Source organism: Excalfactoria chinensis, chromosome 4 (genome assembly GCF_039878825.1).
Source record: "Excalfactoria chinensis isolate bCotChi1 chromosome 4, bCotChi1.hap2, whole genome shotgun sequence".
Lineage (NCBI taxonomy): Eukaryota > Metazoa > Chordata > Aves > Galliformes > Phasianidae > Excalfactoria > Excalfactoria chinensis.
In genome coordinates, this window is record NC_092828.1 from 83,129,329 (window position 1) to 83,150,384 (window position 21,056).

The 21,056-nt window shown below is 40.5% G+C and overlaps 1 protein-coding gene across 7 annotated transcripts in view; it reads right to left on the minus strand.

Moving 5' to 3' along the window:
• The window catches only part of LRCH2 (leucine rich repeats and calponin homology domain containing 2), a 39,568-nt gene that overhangs the window by 17,024 nt on the left and 1,488 nt on the right, over positions 1 to 21,056 (minus strand). For 2 of the 7 annotated variants that reach the window (XM_072334849.1, XM_072334847.1), the window contains exons 2-12: positions 8,500 to 8,644; positions 5,926 to 6,052; positions 4,143 to 4,248; positions 3,915 to 4,051; positions 3,573 to 3,706; positions 3,156 to 3,246; positions 2,722 to 2,833; positions 2,324 to 2,421; positions 2,160 to 2,227; positions 1,886 to 1,990; positions 846 to 923 (exon numbers count right to left, since the gene is read on the minus strand). In XM_072334849.1, the coding sequence (XP_072190950.1) occupies positions 846 to 923; positions 1,886 to 1,990; positions 2,160 to 2,227; positions 2,324 to 2,421; positions 2,722 to 2,833; positions 3,156 to 3,246; positions 3,573 to 3,706; positions 3,915 to 4,051; positions 4,143 to 4,248; positions 5,926 to 6,052; positions 8,500 to 8,644 (1,201 nt within the window). The remainder of the gene's footprint in view (positions 1 to 845; positions 924 to 1,885; positions 1,991 to 2,159; positions 2,228 to 2,323; positions 2,422 to 2,721; positions 2,834 to 3,155; positions 3,247 to 3,572; positions 3,707 to 3,914; positions 4,052 to 4,142; positions 4,249 to 5,925; positions 6,053 to 8,499; positions 8,645 to 21,056) is intronic. The other 5 variants (XM_072334854.1, XM_072334851.1, XM_072334853.1 and 2 more) reach the window with 3 other exon arrangements.

Here is a 21,056-nt window from a genome sequence, read left to right on the forward strand (position 1 = left end):
ATTCAGGAATGCAAATGAAGTGAATGATGCTACTGGTGCTTGAAGGATTGCCATCACTATGTTTAAAATACTAGAACTATCTGAGGGTCTATCGAGCTCACAAAGACAAGACTCGACTCATTCAGAATCAGTCTAATGCCTTCATGTATTATACTGTCACTGTAAGCTGTGCTCTTTAAAGCTTCAGATGGTTCCTGTTGTCAAGGGAGAACCTACACCCAACGCTCACGAGAAGCAAAACACACCCACTCGGTACCAGAAAAGATCATTTCAATTAATTAATTATCCTACTCCTGGTCTGCTTCAGCAGAAGCAGCCAGAGTAAGTTACAGTTAACTGATAAGGTAACTAAACCTGAAAGCACTCTGTTCATCACATACATGTCTCAACATAACCTACCCAGTCCCATCCCAGAGCTCCTGTGAGTTTTGTGTACTTGTTACTTCACTCACGGCTGACAAATGCAAAACAAATTCTCATCAGTCACGTTAATGTGAAAACAATCACTAAACTCGAGGTTTCTGAAGAAACAAACCTTTTCTCTGAGGCTCCATACTAGAGCTGTTAGGTTCAAAAACAAAAGGGAAAAACACAAAGGAGATAAAGCATGTGATAGGGACAGAACAAACAGGCTTCTAGTCAGGGGTCGTTTAAATGTGCTCTGCACAGCTGCCTAATTAAATACTTCCTGGAAGAATATTTCAACTCAACTAACAATAAATACATTGCAACCTGGCTAACATAGCCAGTCCCTATTTTCTGATTTGCTTCCAAAACTGGCCAGAAACGTTTCTGTTCTTCACACTTTGTCTTAGAAAATCTGATGCTCTACAAACACTGTATACCTGGATGCACGTCCTGCCGCCCTCGTCCTCTGGAAGAGTTTTTCACTGAATGAAGTTCTATAGCTTAATGGCCTTCGTCTGTATTCATATTTCATGTACATCAAAGCCAAAGACGGAAGAAGGAAGCAGAACAGGTTGATGGGAAAGGACAGGGAAGTCATTAGCACAGCAAGCAAAAAGAAAAGAAACACTGCGTAATATTAAAAGCAAACACTGAACAAACAGGAATGCAATTAGTAAGGATTCATGATGCTCTTTTCTGAGCATTTTGCTTACTCAGGCTGTACGTATTCTCCACAAACTCAAAAATATCTCAGTTCAACTTTGAAATGTTATTTTTACTGCTGCTTACGGCAAGAAGCTATGAATCCACAAGCCACAGGTTCAAAATCGGGTCTAAGTTTCACTTTACTAATTGCAAATAAGTGCCATTTTATATTAGAGATTGGCCCCCCATATATCTAAAGATACATAAGTAAGCTTTGTATTTAAAGCCTAAACTTAGAAGTAAAATTTAATTACTGAGATCACACAAACAGGATCAATTTAAGAGCAAAGTAAAACATTTGACAAGGTCACTGCAGCAAGAGAGAAGAATGTATGACAAAGCTTAACTTGAAGCACACCAGAAGTGGAGTGGCTCAGTATTTCAAATGACTCGATAACCAAGACATTCTAAAGCTAACCAGACAAGACACATAATATAAACAGACATCATAGAAGATACATGTCCACATGTTAAATGCAGATAATAGTCTACTTATATGACATCTGGCCATGCTATCTTGGTCAGAGAAAGAAAAAATAGATTACTATACAAACCATTAAAATCAAAACAGTTCTTCCCTATTGTGTCTTCCTCTCCACGTGAGGATATCACTCCTTTAAGACAGCAATGTTATTAAAAGAAACATGGTACAGCCCACTGCTTCAGCTGTTCAACTGGACAAAACTGTTCCCAGAACAAAGAACTTTTAAGTGCAGGACAGGCTAAAAAAAAGACATTAACTGTAACACAGTTAACTAAACACTGTTACTACCTGTGTTTTTGTTCTTGCTGCAGTAACTGAGCTGCTATCTTTCTCAAGTCTGTCACTTCCTTGATTTCATCATCTTCCTCAGCCAGCAGCTGTTCTTTCTGGAGCCTGAAAAATTAAACATCAGTGACTTGCCTGACTTCAGTAGAAAAAGATACAGAAAAAGCAACAAGCAGCTCCTCACTGTTTTTCCTGCTCAAGAAGAGGAGCTCTGTGTTTAATAGACTTCTATATGCAATGAGTTTAAAAGTAAAAGCCCTCATCTGTAAAGATTTACCTTTTTTCATCTCCCCAGTCCTCATTGTGCTCTATCTTTTGGGATTTCTCAGGATGTTTTCCTCGTTCCTTGTTTAGGATGAGAAACAAATTAGACTTCAATTTAATGCACACACACAGAAAAAAAGCAGTCCATTGAATGAGATCTGAATCAAGCTTTGCTACCTTTATGTAAGACAGCAATGGTCCAATCTGCACATCTCCCTGCTCAGGAACAGCTCCCTCCTCTGCATTAGGATCAATGTAATCATACACCTCCTGGTCTAGTGAAGATTGATTAGGAACAGAAAAGACAGTATTAACAGTTCTCTTAATCAAATGCCGAGAGAGAAGTCACAGTCAGAAGTACCAATGAAAAATTACAGATAAAGATAATACAATTAAATCACATCTCCCTGATCTATCTTCCCTCATTTATGATTTTTATTACTTCCTTTTTTCTGAATTGACAAAGACAGAATTCCAATATACCCTCATATCATTTTGTGCCATTTTCCCAAATTACACTACCACAAGAAAAGCAGTTCTTTTACCTAAAGTGACAGAAGCACTACAGATATTACCTTTCTGCGGATCGAGTTTACTCCCCATTACATGATTGTCGTTCCTCACTGTCTGTTCCCTTGTTGATTCTGATACCTGGGAGTGAAGGCTGATTGTATCATCATCAGATGGCTGCAAAGACAGTCACACCAAATACAGGATTTGCATATAAATCACATTATAGATGATTTGCTAATAAACAATGAGTTATAACACGACACACCCATATCACGAGGAATACCTCCCAACACAGAAACTTCTCATTTCTTTTAAGAGAATAACAGTTTAGGGAGCACTGACTGATACTATCAGCTCAATGGTTTAAACTAACCTGTACAAATATTCAAAGGGTGTTAAGCGTACTTTGTTGAGCATTTCCAAACTATATGAAGTAGAGAAGTAAAGAAAATTCTATAAAACGGGTAAAAGAAATTCACCAGTGAAATACACTTACTTCTGTTGTGGACAATCTTTTATCTCCATTATCGCTTCCAATGCCAGAGTCTGGTCCGTGATTTTTATTGGGATAAAAGTCCTCTATGCTACTTAAAATTTAAAGAATAACAATGAATGAAAGGAACTGTAGTCTCCCTTATAGAAAAGAAGATAAACATTCTTTTAAATATATTTTCTATATATTCATCTGCAAATCTTGACTTGATACAACAGAGATTTTTCAGTCACTCCGATCCAATTTAAAACTCCAGTAATATTACCTCCAAAAGTAAATTCTATGACTGAAGTTGCAGCTATTGAACTGCAAGAATAAATGTTTTATGTTCTTTTCTCCACCCCAAAGACCACTCCATAGCAAACACTAAACAATAAGATTAAATGAAAGCATCAAACAAAACAAAACTCCCATACTCACCTATCTGTGAGTGGCTGGGAGGGGATTCGTTTACCCAGTGATGGAAGATCCAAGGAATCTGGTTTTTTATCTATTCTGAGGCATGCCTGAATGCTGAGGAATTTAAATATATGTACTTTACCCTTTAAGCATATCTGGAAACAAAAAACAGTTCTTAATTACATAGCATGTCTTTAGAAAACACACGCCAACAAATTCTTTTCTGTGTTGATGAGTTTGTGCTCACAATCCCTACGAGCAGAAATATAGCTAAGAAATAAAACCTGACTGGCATTAAGTTAGGACCTTAAGGAGGAAGCTCTTCTAATGTCAATTACTGAAGCAGAATTTTTCCATACTAACCTGTGCTGGTGGTATCTGCATTGGATTGTTATCCAAAACTATTACTTGTAAGTGACGTAACTTTCTGTAACAAATTGGAATTTCTGTAATTTTATTACAAGAAAAATCCAGCTTTACCAACGGAAGGTCTCCTAGTTCTGTATGGGGGGGGAAAAGAAAAAAATAAGATATCCAATTAACACTTTACCTCATTTAGCTACACTCAAGAAATGGCGATGAGCAGCTTACCATCTGGCAACATATGGAGATTGTTTCTTCTTATGTTTAATTCTCTAAGTGACTGCAGTTTTCCTATTTGCTGGGGAAGAACCTGAAGTTCATTGCAGCTAATATCCTAGATAAAAAAATACAATGAGCAAATTATCTGTCATGAAATTAAACAAAAGCAAACTGCTATGAGATTTGTTATAAAGCATCCACAGCAGATCTCACGTCGTTTCTTCACTATTTAGTGACTCATGTTTCAGAAATCCAATTCAAAAGGTTAAAACAACAAATGACGGAAGACTGGTTTTGAAATTAAAACTGTACCCCAGGAAACAAAGGATCCTGCTGCAGTTTCTATGTCAGCTACAAACTTCTCGTATCAATGCAGGCGAGTGATTTACAATCTGCTCCTTTCATAAAAATTCTTCTTTCTTTAAAAATCTTCATCAAAGCAACAAAAATGTACAGAGTAATGCTAGGCTGACCAGTATTTTGGACTCGAGCCCTGGAGTGTAACAAAGCAGTGCCAAATGAGCACAGCCCACAGCTACTTCTGCCTCCAGTTCAACATCTATGCGGTCTGTAATCAATAATCACACTGATATAATCAGCAGCGTCTAAACTTTTCTATTTCCAGTAATAATTTCAATAAAATATACTGCAGTGACTCATTTCCTAGACTAAATACCATTACATTTTAGATACTTATCTACATAATGAAGAACTGGAAGCTGATTTTGAAGGCTAGCTTCTAGTTACTCAGCTAGGACTCAACCAGAAGCCAGGCCTTAAGCCAGCCTCCTTCCCCATCACACAGCTCCAGAACTTCAGCTGTTAGCAAGAGAGATGACTGCACACAGCTGGATACCTCAAATCATAATACCTCAGAGGTTGCTCGGCATCAATTGTTGATGAGATGTTGAATCTCTACGACACTGGAGTACAGAGAACTTCTCACCAAATTGAGAAGACATTAAAAAAAGCATCACAATCAGAATCACGTATTGCTTGTAAACTGAGGAAAAAGCGTTGTCTTATCTCATAAATTAGGTCACATTAAAAGATCTCCGGGGCATACACACCTGCTCCCAAAACTGGATATGGTTTACTTGCAGTGATGAAGGAAATTGTAAATACTGAAAAATCAGACCTCAGCCAAGTGCCAAATTTGTGAATGATTTGTGCACTGCTCCCCAGAACCAGAGCTTAAAAAAAGCCTAAAATATTAAGAAAATAACAGATGGCAAAGCACAAAGGTTCTGTATGGCACAGAACAAAATCGTATTGCAGATCCACCTGAACTGGGAATAGCACAAATCACTCTCTTCAACCTAACCAAAGCAAGGGAAGGAGAAAAGGCTGGGGTGGCCTTGGAATGCATAAGAGGACAACAATAATGGGCTGCCGTAACTTCTATATGAGTGTGGATTAAATAAACTCCTCAGCTAGAAAAAAAAAATCAAGTTCTTTGATAAAAAAGAAATAGAAAAGGAATAGAATTACTGTAAAGAAAGTCAGCAGAGAAATGTAGCATTTTAACATACAAATCAGAGATTCAAATGAAATAACCTGAAAAGCAGTTCTATTTCTGAAGGCTTTAAGTTAAGCCAGTGTGCTGAACTGTGTTTATTCCCAGTTTTGAAACTCTGCAGCATATATCATACCTGTAATTTGAGATCAAGCACTGAGGAAAGAATAAATGAAATTACACCTTGCATTCTTACTTTAAAGTCATTACTGATTTATGTTTTTCCTTACGCTGTAACAAAGTCCTTATAGTTTCCTTAACACAGTTAATACTCACCAACTCCATCAGATCTCTCAGCTTTCCAATTTCTTCTGGAATGGAGACCAGCTTATTATTACTGACAACCAGAACTTTAAGCGGAAGATCAAACAGGTATTTTGGCAACGTTGATAGAAGATTTCGACTTGAAAGAAAGAAAAACGAACAAGCAAGGCTGGATCATAATACTCTCTTGAAGTCTGATGCTAAGTCTCAGATGCTGCTTTTCTCCTATTCTAAAGCAACGTTCTCCACCAACTATCATTTCATTTAAGCTTCATTAAGTTATAATCGTCATCATGAACTCCTTGCCAGAAAAAGCCTAAAATACATACATTTTAGGTCTCCTTTTTATTTGGATAAATGAGAATGTACTACAGCCGAACTTTCTAGTGCTATAAAAATACAAAGAAATAAAAAGTACACTGACAAATGCAACTGTAAACAGTAAGAGCAAACACATCCCAAGGAATTCTAACCAGTGTTCTCTAAGCTCTGTGCAATGATATCCCCATTTTGATGGAGAGGTACAGCTGATTTGGCACCTTCTCCCAGCTACTGTAACTCAGTTACCAGCACTTACCAAGTGCAGTAGGGAATCACTTTCAAAAGGACCACCAAAACTGATGGAGTCTGCCAGTTATATCCTTCTCATCAAAGCCCAACCAGGGGGATCTAAACAAAGTCACTGCTTCCCATGCCATTTGATTGTGTCGCTCCTATGCCATCACCAAAACTCTCAACTACTTCAGTGAATAAACAGCTAAGCTTTAATTAACATTGACTTCTTCAAAGCAGCTTAAGTCTGCTTTGGTAACAAGATAGATATTGTTACTGACAATTTTAAGTCGGCATCATGAAATCTAGTAGTTGTTGAGTGCCACTGCCAGCAGTGCATATAATTGCTCTCATAAGGTACTTGTACACTGAGGAATACACACGTTCAGATGTGGTATGAAAGCAATTCCTTTCATACCTAAAAAATTCCAAGATGTCATCAATTGCCTCTACTTTCAGTCAGAAAAAAATAAATCATATTAACTGCTTTAGTTCAATGGATATATATTAGAACAACTGTTTCCATGGTCAAAAGAAGTTTCCTAATGTTCTTTTCCTACAGGACTACAGACAGGGCTGCAAAAACTCAGGAATGTTTCAGTTCCAAAGAGGCACTGTAAGTGTAACAGCAGACTGGAAGTGAACTGTCACCAGTATCTTTGTAAAGAACAACGTATTTACTTCCTTAACACCAAGTGGAACATAGGAAGCTTCAGATGCATGCATGGGGTTTCTGTCTCAGGCAGATACGATGGACTTTTTATGGTGGGTTGGTATGAGATACAACGCACGAGTAAACTTTTCTTTATGGAAACTTGGCAATGAAAAAGTAATTCATCAGCAGTGAAACGCTAGAAATTCATCTGAAGTCACTGAGGCTGTTTTGTGTTTGAGAAAGGAACAGCCAACTTGGAACTGTGTAATGCTTCCCTCCAGTCTTTTAAATACAAAATGAGAAGTGGAGATCACGTGGCTCTCTTCTGTAAGGAAATATTTAACCTAGTCTGGCAGTGTTTCCCCGTTGTTCACCACTGCAAACCACATGCGCTGTGAAAAAAGCACTCAGATATTAGCACAAAAAGGAAGAACAGAACTGAAACAACCATGATCTCAGGTGAGGTGACTCCTGAAATAACACACAACACCCACTTAGAACTAAATGCTACTGCACTTCTGCAGGGAGCGCCTCAATTACCATCCAAAGAGAAATGGGATTTTGTTCCTATGAAGGATATCTTTCTTTCAAAAACAACAACCACCACCAGCAGCAGTTCTATTGTATCACTAATGCTCTGGAGAATCTCCACATACAGATGACTTAATCACTATCAGAACAGATATTGGAGGTTTCCAGATTGTTGTGGGCTGCTGGTTTGGGGTTGTTTCTTTTCCCCTCTTTTCCAAGTTTAATTCAGAGTTATTTCAAAATAAGCCCTGGAATCAAGTCTGACATGTTAAACAGCTCTCAGCTGAGGAAACTGATCTGGACTTTCGATAGTCAGTGTTCAAAGTGTGAGCAATATTGTGGAAAACGAGGCCTGGGCTCTGTAAAGGAGGGTTCCAACAGATTCCATCAACCTTAACAATCTCCAATTGAGCTTCTTTTCTTCTAAGAAAAACCAACCAGGCGCTTTCCAAGTTTAACAGTAAAAATGGACGTGACTAATGTACACAATGAGTAGGATGCTCCAGCCAGAGCAATTTACCCCCAAGAGATGTAAATTGCTAAGGGTAGATTTTAAACAGTTCGTTAGAATAACAGTAAAAACAAAGAGAACTTCAACAACTCTCCTTGCAGTCAGCTACCACAGTTTATTTAAAGAAGTTCTGCAAGGCAGCCAATTCCTGCCCACAAAGGAAGCGGGAAGAACTGCTGGCTCTAAAACACCAAGGATATGACAAGCACAATTATTGTGTCTACCTGGACAGAAATACAGCCATGAGGGCAATGTTGCACAGAAGCAGGGTGCCATCTTTGCAATGAGGAAAACTGAATGACAACAAAATAGAGACAATAAGACAAGCATTACTCACCTAATGTTCAGGTAGGTCAGCATTTGCAGGTTTTTTATAGATTCTGGAATGGATTTGATGCAGTTGTGATACAAATTTAACGTTTCCAGTGGTGCAAACAGCCAGACATCAGGAGGAATTTCAGTAAATCTGTTCTTGGAAAGATCTGGAAGGAAAAGGAAAAAAAAACCTTCTTTTAAGTCAAAAATATGCGTGCAATAAGATTAAAATAACCACCGTTATTCTTAACATGCTCAAAAAAAAATCCAAGTATAAAATAATTCAGTTTTAGTAGATGTTATTACGTATGATTAATTGGCCAAGAGGACTTAAAATACTAAAACAGTGTTATTTGATACTCATTCATAACAGAACATAGAAAAAAAAAAATTCAGGAATTCAAAGATGTTTTACCCACTGGTAGTTAAGAATGTTTCAAATGAAACTGAATCTCACTTCTTGCCCCTGTACTACCAGTCACCCATGGAACTGCATTTTTTTTTTCCCCATTCTAGGCTTAAAAGCCAAGAAGGGAACAAGCCCAGTAAACATTAAACGTTTCCTGCTTGACAGCTACGTTACAATCTAATTTTGTTGTGCGAAATATCTGCAGTGCTAAAGCCAAGTCAGCAAAAGAAACCCTTGCTTGTTTTGCTCAAGAGCTACCATTCTCATCTAAAAATGCATCCTTTATTGTAAGCACAGTAGCTGATAAATTCTCCGGTTGCACATTTATGACTTAGCTAAAAAGAGGATAAAATCACACTATCGATGCCAGAAGTACATAGCTATAAAAATAAGGCTGCAATTTACCCCAGCCTAAGAGCAGCAAGCAGCCATCTCTTTGACAACAGCAATATAATACTTTAAGTACGGTTATTCATACGACATATGAGCACATTATGACAATCTGCATGCAGAAGTTGGAAGAAAACAGTGCAGACCACCACTGACTGCATGCAATTTTTTTATACACACATATATATATATATATACATACACACACACACACACACAAAGGAGTGTGTATATATATATATAAATATATAAAAAGGAGTTCAAGTGGAATACGAACCTTTGAGTTCAGGAGCTATCACTTAACTACCAAAACCTGTGCCATCAGCCCTGGAAACTACCTTCTTGATGAAAAATAGGAATTTACTCTAGAAAGAAAGCCTACTTTGCTGAAATTCACTGGCTCCCAACCCAAGATGTTTCAAAAGGATGTGGTTTCTCAAAAACGCTGAACAAACTCTTTTAAGAAAGAAGTAACACAGATCTCTTGCTATTCCAGGCTTTAGTTCTCAGTTTCACTGGCCTTCTGCTTAGCCCCTGTAATAGTGGCAGCAGAATAAACTGTTTCTCCTGTTGCACTAAACTAGGGAAGTGGACTAGAAAGTGGCTGGAGAAGTGGCTAAAGGTCACTGCCAGGCTCAAAGGAGAGAGCTCACCAGCTTTAAGTGCAACCTACCAAGCAGCTGTGAGTGGCATTACACAGGGATCAATGCTAGACAAAGGCTGAACAAGCTGTAAGCTAATGACATTGAGATGGAGAGGGAGAAGAGGCAACTCAAAGTGAGAGGGTTGGGGTGCCAGCCAGAGTGTGCCCCATCAACAAGTTAGATCTCCCCAACCAATGGCGACAAGATTCACCAGCACATAGAGATGTAAGATTGGAGAAGCTAGGAAAGCTGTTGAGTACCAAAGTATGCATGATTTTAGGTGACAGTCCCTATAGGAAGGAGATATGACTTGCTTCCTCAACCAGTTTAGACTGGGAAATTCTATATTGAGGGTGTTTTGTGAAGATTAAACACAAGACACTCTTAAATGACGACAAATCAAAGGGTGTTTCAATTCACTAGCTTTACAAGTGAGAACAACACCATTAGAAAGGTTAAGTTTAAAAGAGGAACAACAAAAATACTAAGTTAGTTGCTGCTCCATTTATTTTTACACTGAAAGAGCCAAGTCTTTACTAACTGTATGGAGACCATTCAAAAACCGTATACAACAAAACAAAAGAGTGTGAAGGAAAACAAGTCAAGAGTCAGAAGAAAGAAGGTACCTCACACAACTTTAAGCCATGATCCAAAGGGAAGCAAAGCTCATAACGTCAGGTCAAACAGCATTAGCACCAGATTTCACTGTTGGTTTCCAGAGACATACTGCTGCAGTATATTACTTCATCCAATGCACTCATGTTTATATCCTGACTTTGCATGAGATGTGTTGAATTTGAAGCATGTTAAAAAAAAAATCTATCCATTTTTATGGTAATGCTTTAATGCCTAGGCATTACAAAAAACATATGCACAACCAACACAGAAGTAAATTAATGACTAAAACTAAACTGTACATACAAGACCTCATCCTAAAGATTTACTTATAGCCAATCTGAACATGGATTGGAGACCAAGAGTTGCAATCTGTCATGCTAACGCTTTAATTAAACTATAACAGCATAAAAAAAGTTTAATTATAATTCAGACAGTGATTATTACTTCACTTGACTGAAGATACATAGGCAGGCAAATGCTACTACTTAGCACAGCGCTCCAAAGCCACCCTATGATTACATGTGCTACCAACTGTTGTTCTACTACACAAACAACCCCATCCCTTTTTGCTGTCATATCCCCAATGGGAAGACAAGCCCCTGCCTTGAGGAGAGCCTGCCAAAGAGAAAACTGATATGCATTCTGTCTGATAGAGTCCAAGAGCAATATGAGCACCGCAGACAAGACTGAGGCTCTGCTAACATCACCTTCTCTAAGGATGTTAGGCTTCAAACACATTTAACTTCACAACCAACCACGATAAACTGGGAACTGTAACTGTTCACCCTACCCTCAGGCAGAGATTATACAGAGATATTATACAGAATATCCTATTCCTGAAGATGCATGTTACACGGATGGATCCAGCAAGGGCAACCCAAGCAAGTGGAAAGCAATAGCATATCATCTCTCTACTGAGACAGTCTGGTTTGATGAGGGGGATGGTCAGACCAGCCAATGGGCAGAACTGCAAGCCGTGTGGATGGTTATAACTAAGGAACCTGGTGATGGTATCCTGAACATCTGTACAGATAGTTGGGCTGTGTACCGGGGGCTGGCTCTTTGGATCGCACAGTGGGCTACCCAGGAATGGACTATCCATGCCCGACCAATCTGGGGTAAAGACATGGTTAGACAGATGGAATGCAGTTAAACACAGGACTGCACGCTGGCCCGAATTCGGTGGATCAAGAGTTCACGGTCTGAGAACACTGCCTGTTGGTTACACCAGAAACTACGGCATGCTGGACAAAAGATAACATGGGCAGCTGCTAAAGCACAGGGGCTGCCCATACAACTATCTGACATCGCCCATGCATGCTGCGATCGCAACACTTGCTCTAAGATGAGACTGAGATGGTTGCCCAAAACAACAGCCCACATTGCTAGAGGATACAGTCCTCTTCAGTGATGGGAGGTTGATTACATTGGGCCCCTCCCTCGGTCTGAGGGGGCGAGATATGCCCTGACCTGTGTAGATACTGTAAGTGGGCTACTGCAAGCCTATCCGGTACTACAGGCAAAACAAGCATACACAGTTAAGGCACTTACTAAATTGATGTCTGCCTTCTGGACACCTCAAGTTATCGAGAGTGACCAAGGGATTCATTTTACTGGTACAACAATACAACACTGGGCAGAAGAAAACACTGAAAACATTGGCCTCAGAGTTGGTGAGTCTTTTCCTTAGATACCCTCTGGCTATCTGTTTACAACTATACATAACTACACTTGTATTATTCCAACTATACAGTTAGAAAGAAATAACATGATTTAAAGCAAAATGTAAATGGACTTTTGTAGCGAAATAACAGCATGCAAATACGAGTTAGTAAATACCAAAGCGTTACCAAGCTTCTACACCAACCAAAAACAGATCAAATCCTAGTCCTAAGGAGTAATCTCCCTTTCACTCCATGGTTCTATTGTACTACTGAAACTCCAGATCCCAGGTCCTCACCATCGCAGCTCAGCCTCTGACCTGGGGCAGAACTGCAATTTGTGCAGCTGTTTCAAAAGAGCTGCGAGTTCCCCCCTGCCATGGGGAAAGTCAGCTCTGAACACAACAGGGAAAGGGACAAAACCACAACGTGCTTGTTTCAGAGCAAAAATCAGAGAGTTTAGGGTGCACCACATTAATCCCCAATGCTTCCTTTCTTACACACATTGAATGTCCACAGCAACATCACTACCCAGATATGAGGATATCAAGGAGTACTTTGTAGTGATATTTCCTCAAGAGGATCAAAAGCGTGGTTTTTTTCACCACCCCAGAAGGCTGTGCCAGAAGACTTGTTCTGTAGATAAGATGCTAGGGGAAAAAAATGCCATTATGAGCTCCTTATCAGCACTGCAGCAGTAGTCATTGCCATGCTGACATGCACCATGTCTAGGAATTGCTAGCAGGGCAATGGAACTGGCTGGCCTGCAGCTCCATGGGAAGATGCAGCACTTCAAAGAGATCTATCTCCACAAGCAACACCTCTGCTAGGCAATACCACCATCAGAAGAATCAACGCCTGCATTCCTGTTAATGCTTAGGAATAGGAGGGTTTTGTTTTAATTAGACTGCATCAACATTTATTACAGTGCTTACATATCAGGGTGATGCTCTATTACTAAATGGTTGAATAATTAATGCATGACAATGAGATGAATTGTTATGTTTTAAGAATGTTTGGTTTCCTGGTGCACGCAAGGAAAAATGCTTACAGAAGCTCCAGCATCTCTTATGCTGGTAGTGGAGATTTCTTGCTGATAGAATTATATCTTCTCTCATCTATGTTAATAATTGCAAGACTACAAATCATCACACAGAAAATCTGAATGCTCGCAGTGTAGCTGTCAGTGAAGAAAAGGATAAGTCAGCTCTTTGATGGGCCAGCTACATGTCCACAAGTGAGCACAGCACACCCACCTGCATCTATCCACTTCTTCAGCAGCGATCTTACAGCTCAATCTGCAAATGTTGAGCTAAAACAAAAGCACGGAGCTGTTTTTTTAGAGAGCTAAGCACAAATCGTGACTGAGCAAACACACCACAATCGAGTTGTGCATTATTTCCATCCGAAGGAGCTCTTTCCAAGTGTCTGTTATTACACAGCTCGTGCACAACAGTTTGATACAAAGAATTTGATAGAGCAGGAAATCATCAAGTCAGACCGTGCAAAATACAAACTGTGTTGATTTGTCACTGAAGTACGTCCATCTATTGGTATCACTGGGAAGCATTAAGTCCTACTTGATTATTTTTCCCCATTTTTGCCTCCCACCAACATCCTAAATAACTGCTGAATGTCAGAGCACACCCCGGTCTGCCCCCATCTTTCAAGCAAGACATTTGTTTTCCACCAAGAGTAAGAATGCTTCCAAGTCTGAGCAGATCTCTTATTACATACGCTATTCCAGCGCTGTAACCACCATGAGTTTCTGTTGATTTTAAAGTCATCAGTAATCTGTCACCCAACCACTCCCACCACAACTATGTATTTGTAATAAGTTGGACTTATGACAGTTTATCCAGCAGCCTCATCCATATCTCTGTTTTCAAGTCTCTTCTGAGATAAAAAGACCTGAAAGCATCCCAAGCCTGCACGTCTCCCCTTCAGATGCGTTTAATGCTACACAAACTGTATTTCCACATTTCCTTTAGCCTTGCCATCTTCTTCACCAAGAACAATTAAATGCAGATGCTCAGAAATGCAATTAAGAGCCACTGATAAGCTCACATGAAACTTGAGTTATCCATATCTCAAAATACCATCTTTCAATTTAATACTCTGCCAGTACCAAGCTTCGAAAGACCCTGAAGCGCAGCTAGCACCTTACAGACATTTAAATGTGTCACTTTAGAAAGGAAATCCCCTTGTACTGCATTCTGCACTACATCTTTCTCCTTTGATAAGTAAAGAGGTAACAAAAAGCAAGACAAGCGGATATATTCTGTTCTATTAGCAAAGCAAAGCTGCCAACTTCTGTTTTGCTCTTCCCATACCAGATAACTACATCCAGGAACAGGATTTGTCATCACTGTTGGCACTAATAATTTCCTCATTTTCTATCTTGTTTTAATCCTCAGAGCAATCATGTATCTCAGTGATGTGAGCATTCTAGGACAGGGAAAAAAAATGCATGAGTCAGAAGATACACAAGGGTAAGAGCTGAATTTATGGACCTTAAAACAATGTCTTTTGAAGCCCAATATTTAAGTCACAAGTGGTGCATGTAAAAAAAGAAAAGTGAAGAAAAACGTGTGGTTCACAATCTACTAAAACTGTAAGGCTCATGTCTGATGAGAAACTACGAAAGGAAAAGATCTGGTTTTATTACTAACCACAGAAACAGCACTTTGTAGGAACAAACCGATTTTAGCGTTTAAGCAACGATGCTTTCTTTGATCAGAACAAAATCACAGAACCATAGAATGGCCTGGGTTGAAAAGGACCACAATGCTCATCCAAAGCCCAGAGCCACATCCAGCCTGGCCTTGAATGCCTGCAGGGATGGGGCATCCACAGCTTCCTTGGGCAACCTGTTCCAGTGCGTCACCACCCTCTGGGGGAAAAACTTCCTCCTAATGTCTAACCTAAACCTCAGTTTAAGACCATTCCCCCTTGTCCTATCACTACTCACCCTTGCAAACAGCCATTCCCCCTCCTGTTTATACACTCCCTCCAGGTACTGGAAGGCTACAATGAGGTCTCCCCACAGCCTTCTTTTCTCCAAGCTAAACAAGCCCAGTTCCCTCAACCTTTCCTCATAGGAGAGGTGCTCCAGCCCTCTGACCATCTTAGAGGCCTCCTCTGGACCCGCTCCAAGAGCTCCACGTCCTTCCTGTGCTGGGGGCCCCAGGCCTGGATGCAGCACTGCAGATGGGGCCTCACACTGCTGAGCAGAGGGGAACAATCACCTCCCTCTCCCTGCTGGCCACTCCTCTTTTAATGCACAGAAACGAACAGAGGATTCTATGATAATCATGAAAAAGCATTTCAAAAAGATGGAAATATCAGTGGAGATGCACAAGACTCGGATGAGATCCCAGGCTGCTCTATTTGGACCTGTTCTGAACATGATGCTGTCCTGAATGACCTATGAAGGCCCCTTTCAACCTAATTAGGCGATTTAAAATTGTAGTCTGAATTACACAAGTGTAACTATTTTAGCACCGTTTGGTTATTTCAAACATCAGCCCATTCAGATGATACACAGGAAAATTAACGATGCATCTATAAAAACTAAGCGTGCCTAAATACATATCTGCTTCATACACAGCATATGCGCCCAACCCACTGGTTTTATTTATTCCTCTTCACTTGGTGGGACCCAGGCAAGCCAAAAGGTTGGACACCCACGGTACAGAGAATCCTAATAACCATGACAGCCATTGATTTACGTGGCAACATTAAGCAAACACCCATCTTCACCAGGAATTTATATGGAAGGGGGAAAAAGATCCCAGTTAGTACTCATGTTTAGGTTACTTTGTGTGGCCACTTCACCGAAACAAAATGGAACCCTTCTGCGCTTTAAGAGCCGTGCTCCTACGCTGCTACCAATTATAGGAGGAGAGAGAAAGAAAAGCAAAACCAACTAAGCCAGAAACTGAAATCTACATCTGGAGGGATAAAAGAAGAAACAGATTAAAGAGAACTTTTTGCAGGGATTCTGATGACAAGTCCCTTGCATTGGCTGCCTACCCTTCCCCATTAACATTCAAACAACGTACAAGCCAAGGTTCCTGAAACTCCTCATTCCTCCCAGTTCCTCAGGTTGGAAAAGGCCTTCAAGATCATCAAGTGTGCATATAAACATCAACTGCTTCAGCTTCAAAACATAACATCATTAGTTTTTAAATAACACACTTGCAAAGGGCTTTTCTTCTGTATTAAGCTTAATGAATTTCATACCCAAATACACCTGTTTGCTTTTCCAACACTAAGAGCTATGGTGAAGGGCCCTTCTGGTCACATAGCAGGAGAAAAGAAAGCTCGATGCTCGTGCTAAGCACTTATCTCTCAGGAAATGAAACTCACCAGCATACCTCCCCTGTCACAAGAACATTAAAATCCATTTCAAATGGATTGCTAAATGTTTATGTAGTAAGATTTTAATGGATGCTTATCTGGCACATATAGGCAAATAAAATAGAATGAAGATAGACTGTTCTTCTATCTTTGTTTCTATTCCGATCTTTGTGGTTGCTCCACATTTTAACAGACATAATAAAATGGTAAAGATTAGACCAAACTTCAGCACTGGCTCCTAATGGCAGCAAGCACTCAGGATGGAATGACAAACACCAGGCCTTGCTCTGCAGCACAGCCTCCCCATAAATAGGAAGAAGTGGCAGAACTGCTATTCCTTTTAAACAGCAGCCAGATATAACTTAGGAATTTAAGCCTGTGTACCTCATTTTATGCCATCTAAAAGCCCTAAGAGGATTTCTTTTTAATTACATTGCTACGATTGAAATGTAATTGCAAATCACCTGTAACCATAGAATGGCTTGGATTGAAAAGGACCACAGTGACCATCCAGTTCCAACCCCCTGCTATGTGCAGACCAGGCTGCTCAGAGCCACATCCAGCCTGGAATGTCCCACTGATGGATCCAGTCCCCTAGGCTGCCCAAACAGAAGGAAAAGTCATACACGTGCTCTGCAAAAGTGGTGTTACACGTATAGCTCTTCCTAGTTCCGCTTCCAGTTTTGTTCCTGTTTGTCTTAGGCACAGCTTTGCGAGTATTTCACTTTCGCGCCCTTCTCCAGCTTCAGTATGTTGTGTTTAAGTACTACTAAGTGAACACACTGACGTTTCAAAGCTCACACTGATGTAGTCATATTATTACTTTCCATCTTTAAGTACTGAAAGCCCAAAGGCAGAAAACGATGCCAGGAGCGGGGAACACCCATACCTGGATGCTGCATGCACTGTGTGGCTTGTCTCCAAGAAGATCCAGCACAAAACATACAGAGAACATAAGCACATGTAAGAGAAGACTATACTGAGCAGGTTTTTACCAGCCTGCAATAAACAACTGAGGACACAGTAAATTTACATCATCGTCAGTAAAAACACAGGGCTGCAATTGTAGTGATTAAGTAACAGGTTAAAGAAATATAATGAAAAAGATGCCAAAAAGAGATAGGAAGTGGTGTTTGGGTTCTGGATCCAATAACTTCAGAGCTAGGAAATACCTGCTCTGTGGTTACCCACTAATTTCAGTCACACAGTGAAAGCAATGCAGGAAGGAACCATACATGGCCACGTAATTAGAGATCCTCATAATGCAGAGAGGAAAAGTTGCGCAGGTAATGAGAAGTTCTCTTACAAGAGAAGCTTCTCTGACTGGGTAGGAGGGACTGAGACCCACTACACTGCTTTGAAATCAACGTGGCTTTTTCATCTTTAATACCAACAATTCTCTGCTACTCATTGGTTCTACCAGCTGAAACGAAACGACAAAGCAACAAATCCAGGTAAATGCTTGTTCCAGATGGTGAAGGATTTACATCGTGCAAGTTACACCTGCTGGCCAGCAGCCTACGAACAGGTGGGGCTTTTGAGATGAGGGCTTCCCTTCAGCCCCTGCACAGTTACCTTATTGCTAAGGACATATCCCAGCATTAAGTGCCAGCCCTGCCAGCGGGACAAACATACACTTCCAAATCAGCTCCAAGAAACCTTCGTGAGTCACAGGACAACGAAGCTGCAAAAGCAAAGGCTAGTGCTCTTCTCCTTACTGCATCAAGCTTTGCACACCAATTCACGACCTAAATCCACTGACCACTTCCTCTAACAAGAAGTAACGAAGTTACTTATAAGGTATCACAAAAAGCTCTCCAGACCAACTGAAAGCAGTATTTCAGAGGTTAAACCCTGCTGCTATTCCAAGACACAAACAACGTCATGGCAAATCCAATTTTGCTGGATGGAGAATACAAAAAGGCCCCCCCAGAATTACACGCTTCATGTTCTTTAATTACACAGAGCAGCATCCCAGATGAAGACGTTACGTGGATTTTTTTAACACGGCATTAAGATATTGGTTGTAATATTCATAACGCAATTTGCTATGCAGGCTAACAAGCAGTTGTTTCAACCTCAACTCATTGAACTGAGAACTTCCTAAGCTTGTCTATAGTAATAAGCATCCTTAACAAGCATCCTTATTACTGGGCTTCAGCAAGAAAGCCTCAGAGAGCATACATAACTCATCTTGCCTTTCTCCAAACACTGGATAGGCTCACAAACCACAGTGGGAAATTTCCATGGCTGCTTTCTTATTATTGGTGTCACTTCCAACTCCTGCATCTGACGCAGTTCAGAGCAAAACAGCAGTACAAAAAAACCCCGTGTAACCTGAGGTTGTTCCTATTCAAATGTGAAGAAGTCGGTACTGAAGAACCGCATCTTTCAAGGCGTTAGATCTCTAGAAGGTAACCTACATTTATGATACACCTCATATTTGTGTGTCTCTTCAATTCAAAGTGGGACTCGGTGTTGTTCAATCACTTGCCATCACTTTAACCAACACTGGTACCAGCAACAAATAGCTTCGTTCACACAGGAAAACAGAATTGCTTTAGAAGAGCATGCAGCAGAAGAGTAGTGCAAATATCATTCCCATGCAACAGACATTGAATATTAAGCCATAGGGCTCTGTTGTTTTAAAACTGAAATTACACGGATGACTAAATGCCTTAAAAAGGACAGAAATATGATGTAAAAAGCAAAGTTGTGCACTTAACGTAGGCAGCGGCACTGCAAAGGACATGCATGTTTCCCCCAGCCCCACCAGGAACCACAACTGGGAACTGAGCTGCTGGCAATAAGATGGTGATTAGCCATGACAGAAGGCCTCGTTCTCAAGCCATACTAGTAATAGACTGGTGTTCCTCCTCAGCCATATGAAAAGGTAGCAGGTGGTGAGCAAGGAGAAATTTCCAAGTTAATGTATTTACAGGCTGATGACAATTGCCTGAGGTTCCTCCTGCATTAAAACCTGGGAATCGAGGGCTTTTTGGGGCATCTGTGCATTTATCCGGAGTAAAGAAATAGTTTCGTGAGCCGTCACTTCAATACATTTCATATTTACTTTGCTCGTGTTTTTAAGCACTGCTTACGAAAGAAAGAAGCCAATTCCTAAAGGCAAAGGCAGCCTTGGGTCAGGATGGCAATACAGCACAGGAACCTAGCAGGGAAAAAAAGCAGAACAGAAACCACACAACTCCTCAGCTAAGCAGACAGTGATTACATTGATGTGATTACTCAATTACTTAACTGCCAGGGGCTTAATGTTGCTCACACAGCAAGAAGCAAAATTACACACACGTTAATAAAGTGACTGGAATATTCATACATCTCCTGATATCTTGCGACTGTGATTTTTATTTCCCCTCCTCCTAGAAGTTCATTTAAGAGACGCATGAGATTCGTCTGAGCGGCCAGAGAAGAAACTCTGGGGTTGCAATGAAAATTCAGGGTTAACGTGAGACAGGAGACACGTGTAAGGTCAGAGTTGAACAGCCAGATACAGGCTGCCATACTTACAGCCCAGCAGTAAGTCTGATCACATCATTTAAGATGCCCAAAATGTACCACCTCATTTGCAAATGATGCACTGGCAAACCATTACGTAAGTCAAAGTATGGCCAGGCAAGTCCAAGGGTATTGCTGAGGATATACATCAATGCAGTCGTGCTTTATAAGCACGTATGTCTTTATAGGTATGAAACTCACCAATGACTGCAGCATTTGTACTTCAGCAACAAAGTAATTTCTAGTTATTTTACTGTCATGAAGGTGGAATGTTCTGGATTTACAGTGATGCTACAGATGCTTTCAAGTTCTCTATTGTGAGGGTGGGGAGGTGCTAGCACTTTGGGTGCCCCCTCCCTGGCAGGGCTCAAGGCCAGGCTGGATGAATGGGGCTGTGAGCAACCTGGGCTAGAGGGAGGTGTCCCTGCTATAGAAGGGGGTTGGAACTACAAGATCCCAAAGGTCCCTTCCAACCCAAACCATTGTATGTTTCTATGCTACTCCTTAAAGACTTGTGATACATACAATCAGCTTTTGTATCCAGACTTGCTAGAGTATTTTTGGAAGGCTTTGTTTATATGTTTGTTTCACGCCACCGAACTTCAGCAGCTGAACTGACTTAAACTGAAAGCGAAACGCTGGCAGTACTTCTGACCCAAAGCTTTGCTCCCCGTGCCTCAGCCTACACCTATAACCTCACTCATGGATACACTGCAGCGCGAAGGAGAGATAACTGATTACAATGCCAACAAACGACTGCCTATGAGGTAGCAGCTGATCCTACATCCAAAGATCTGTGCCATACTGATACCGTAAAGTATGTCAGTGATTCATCACCAGAATATCATTTACCCACTTATCAAAAACACACCACAAACCCATCCACCAAGCCTACAGATGTCAAAAGAAAGGCTACGCATCTTCAGCTCACGAGCGAGCTTCTGAAAGGCACCTAAAATTCACGTTGCACGGATTTAAT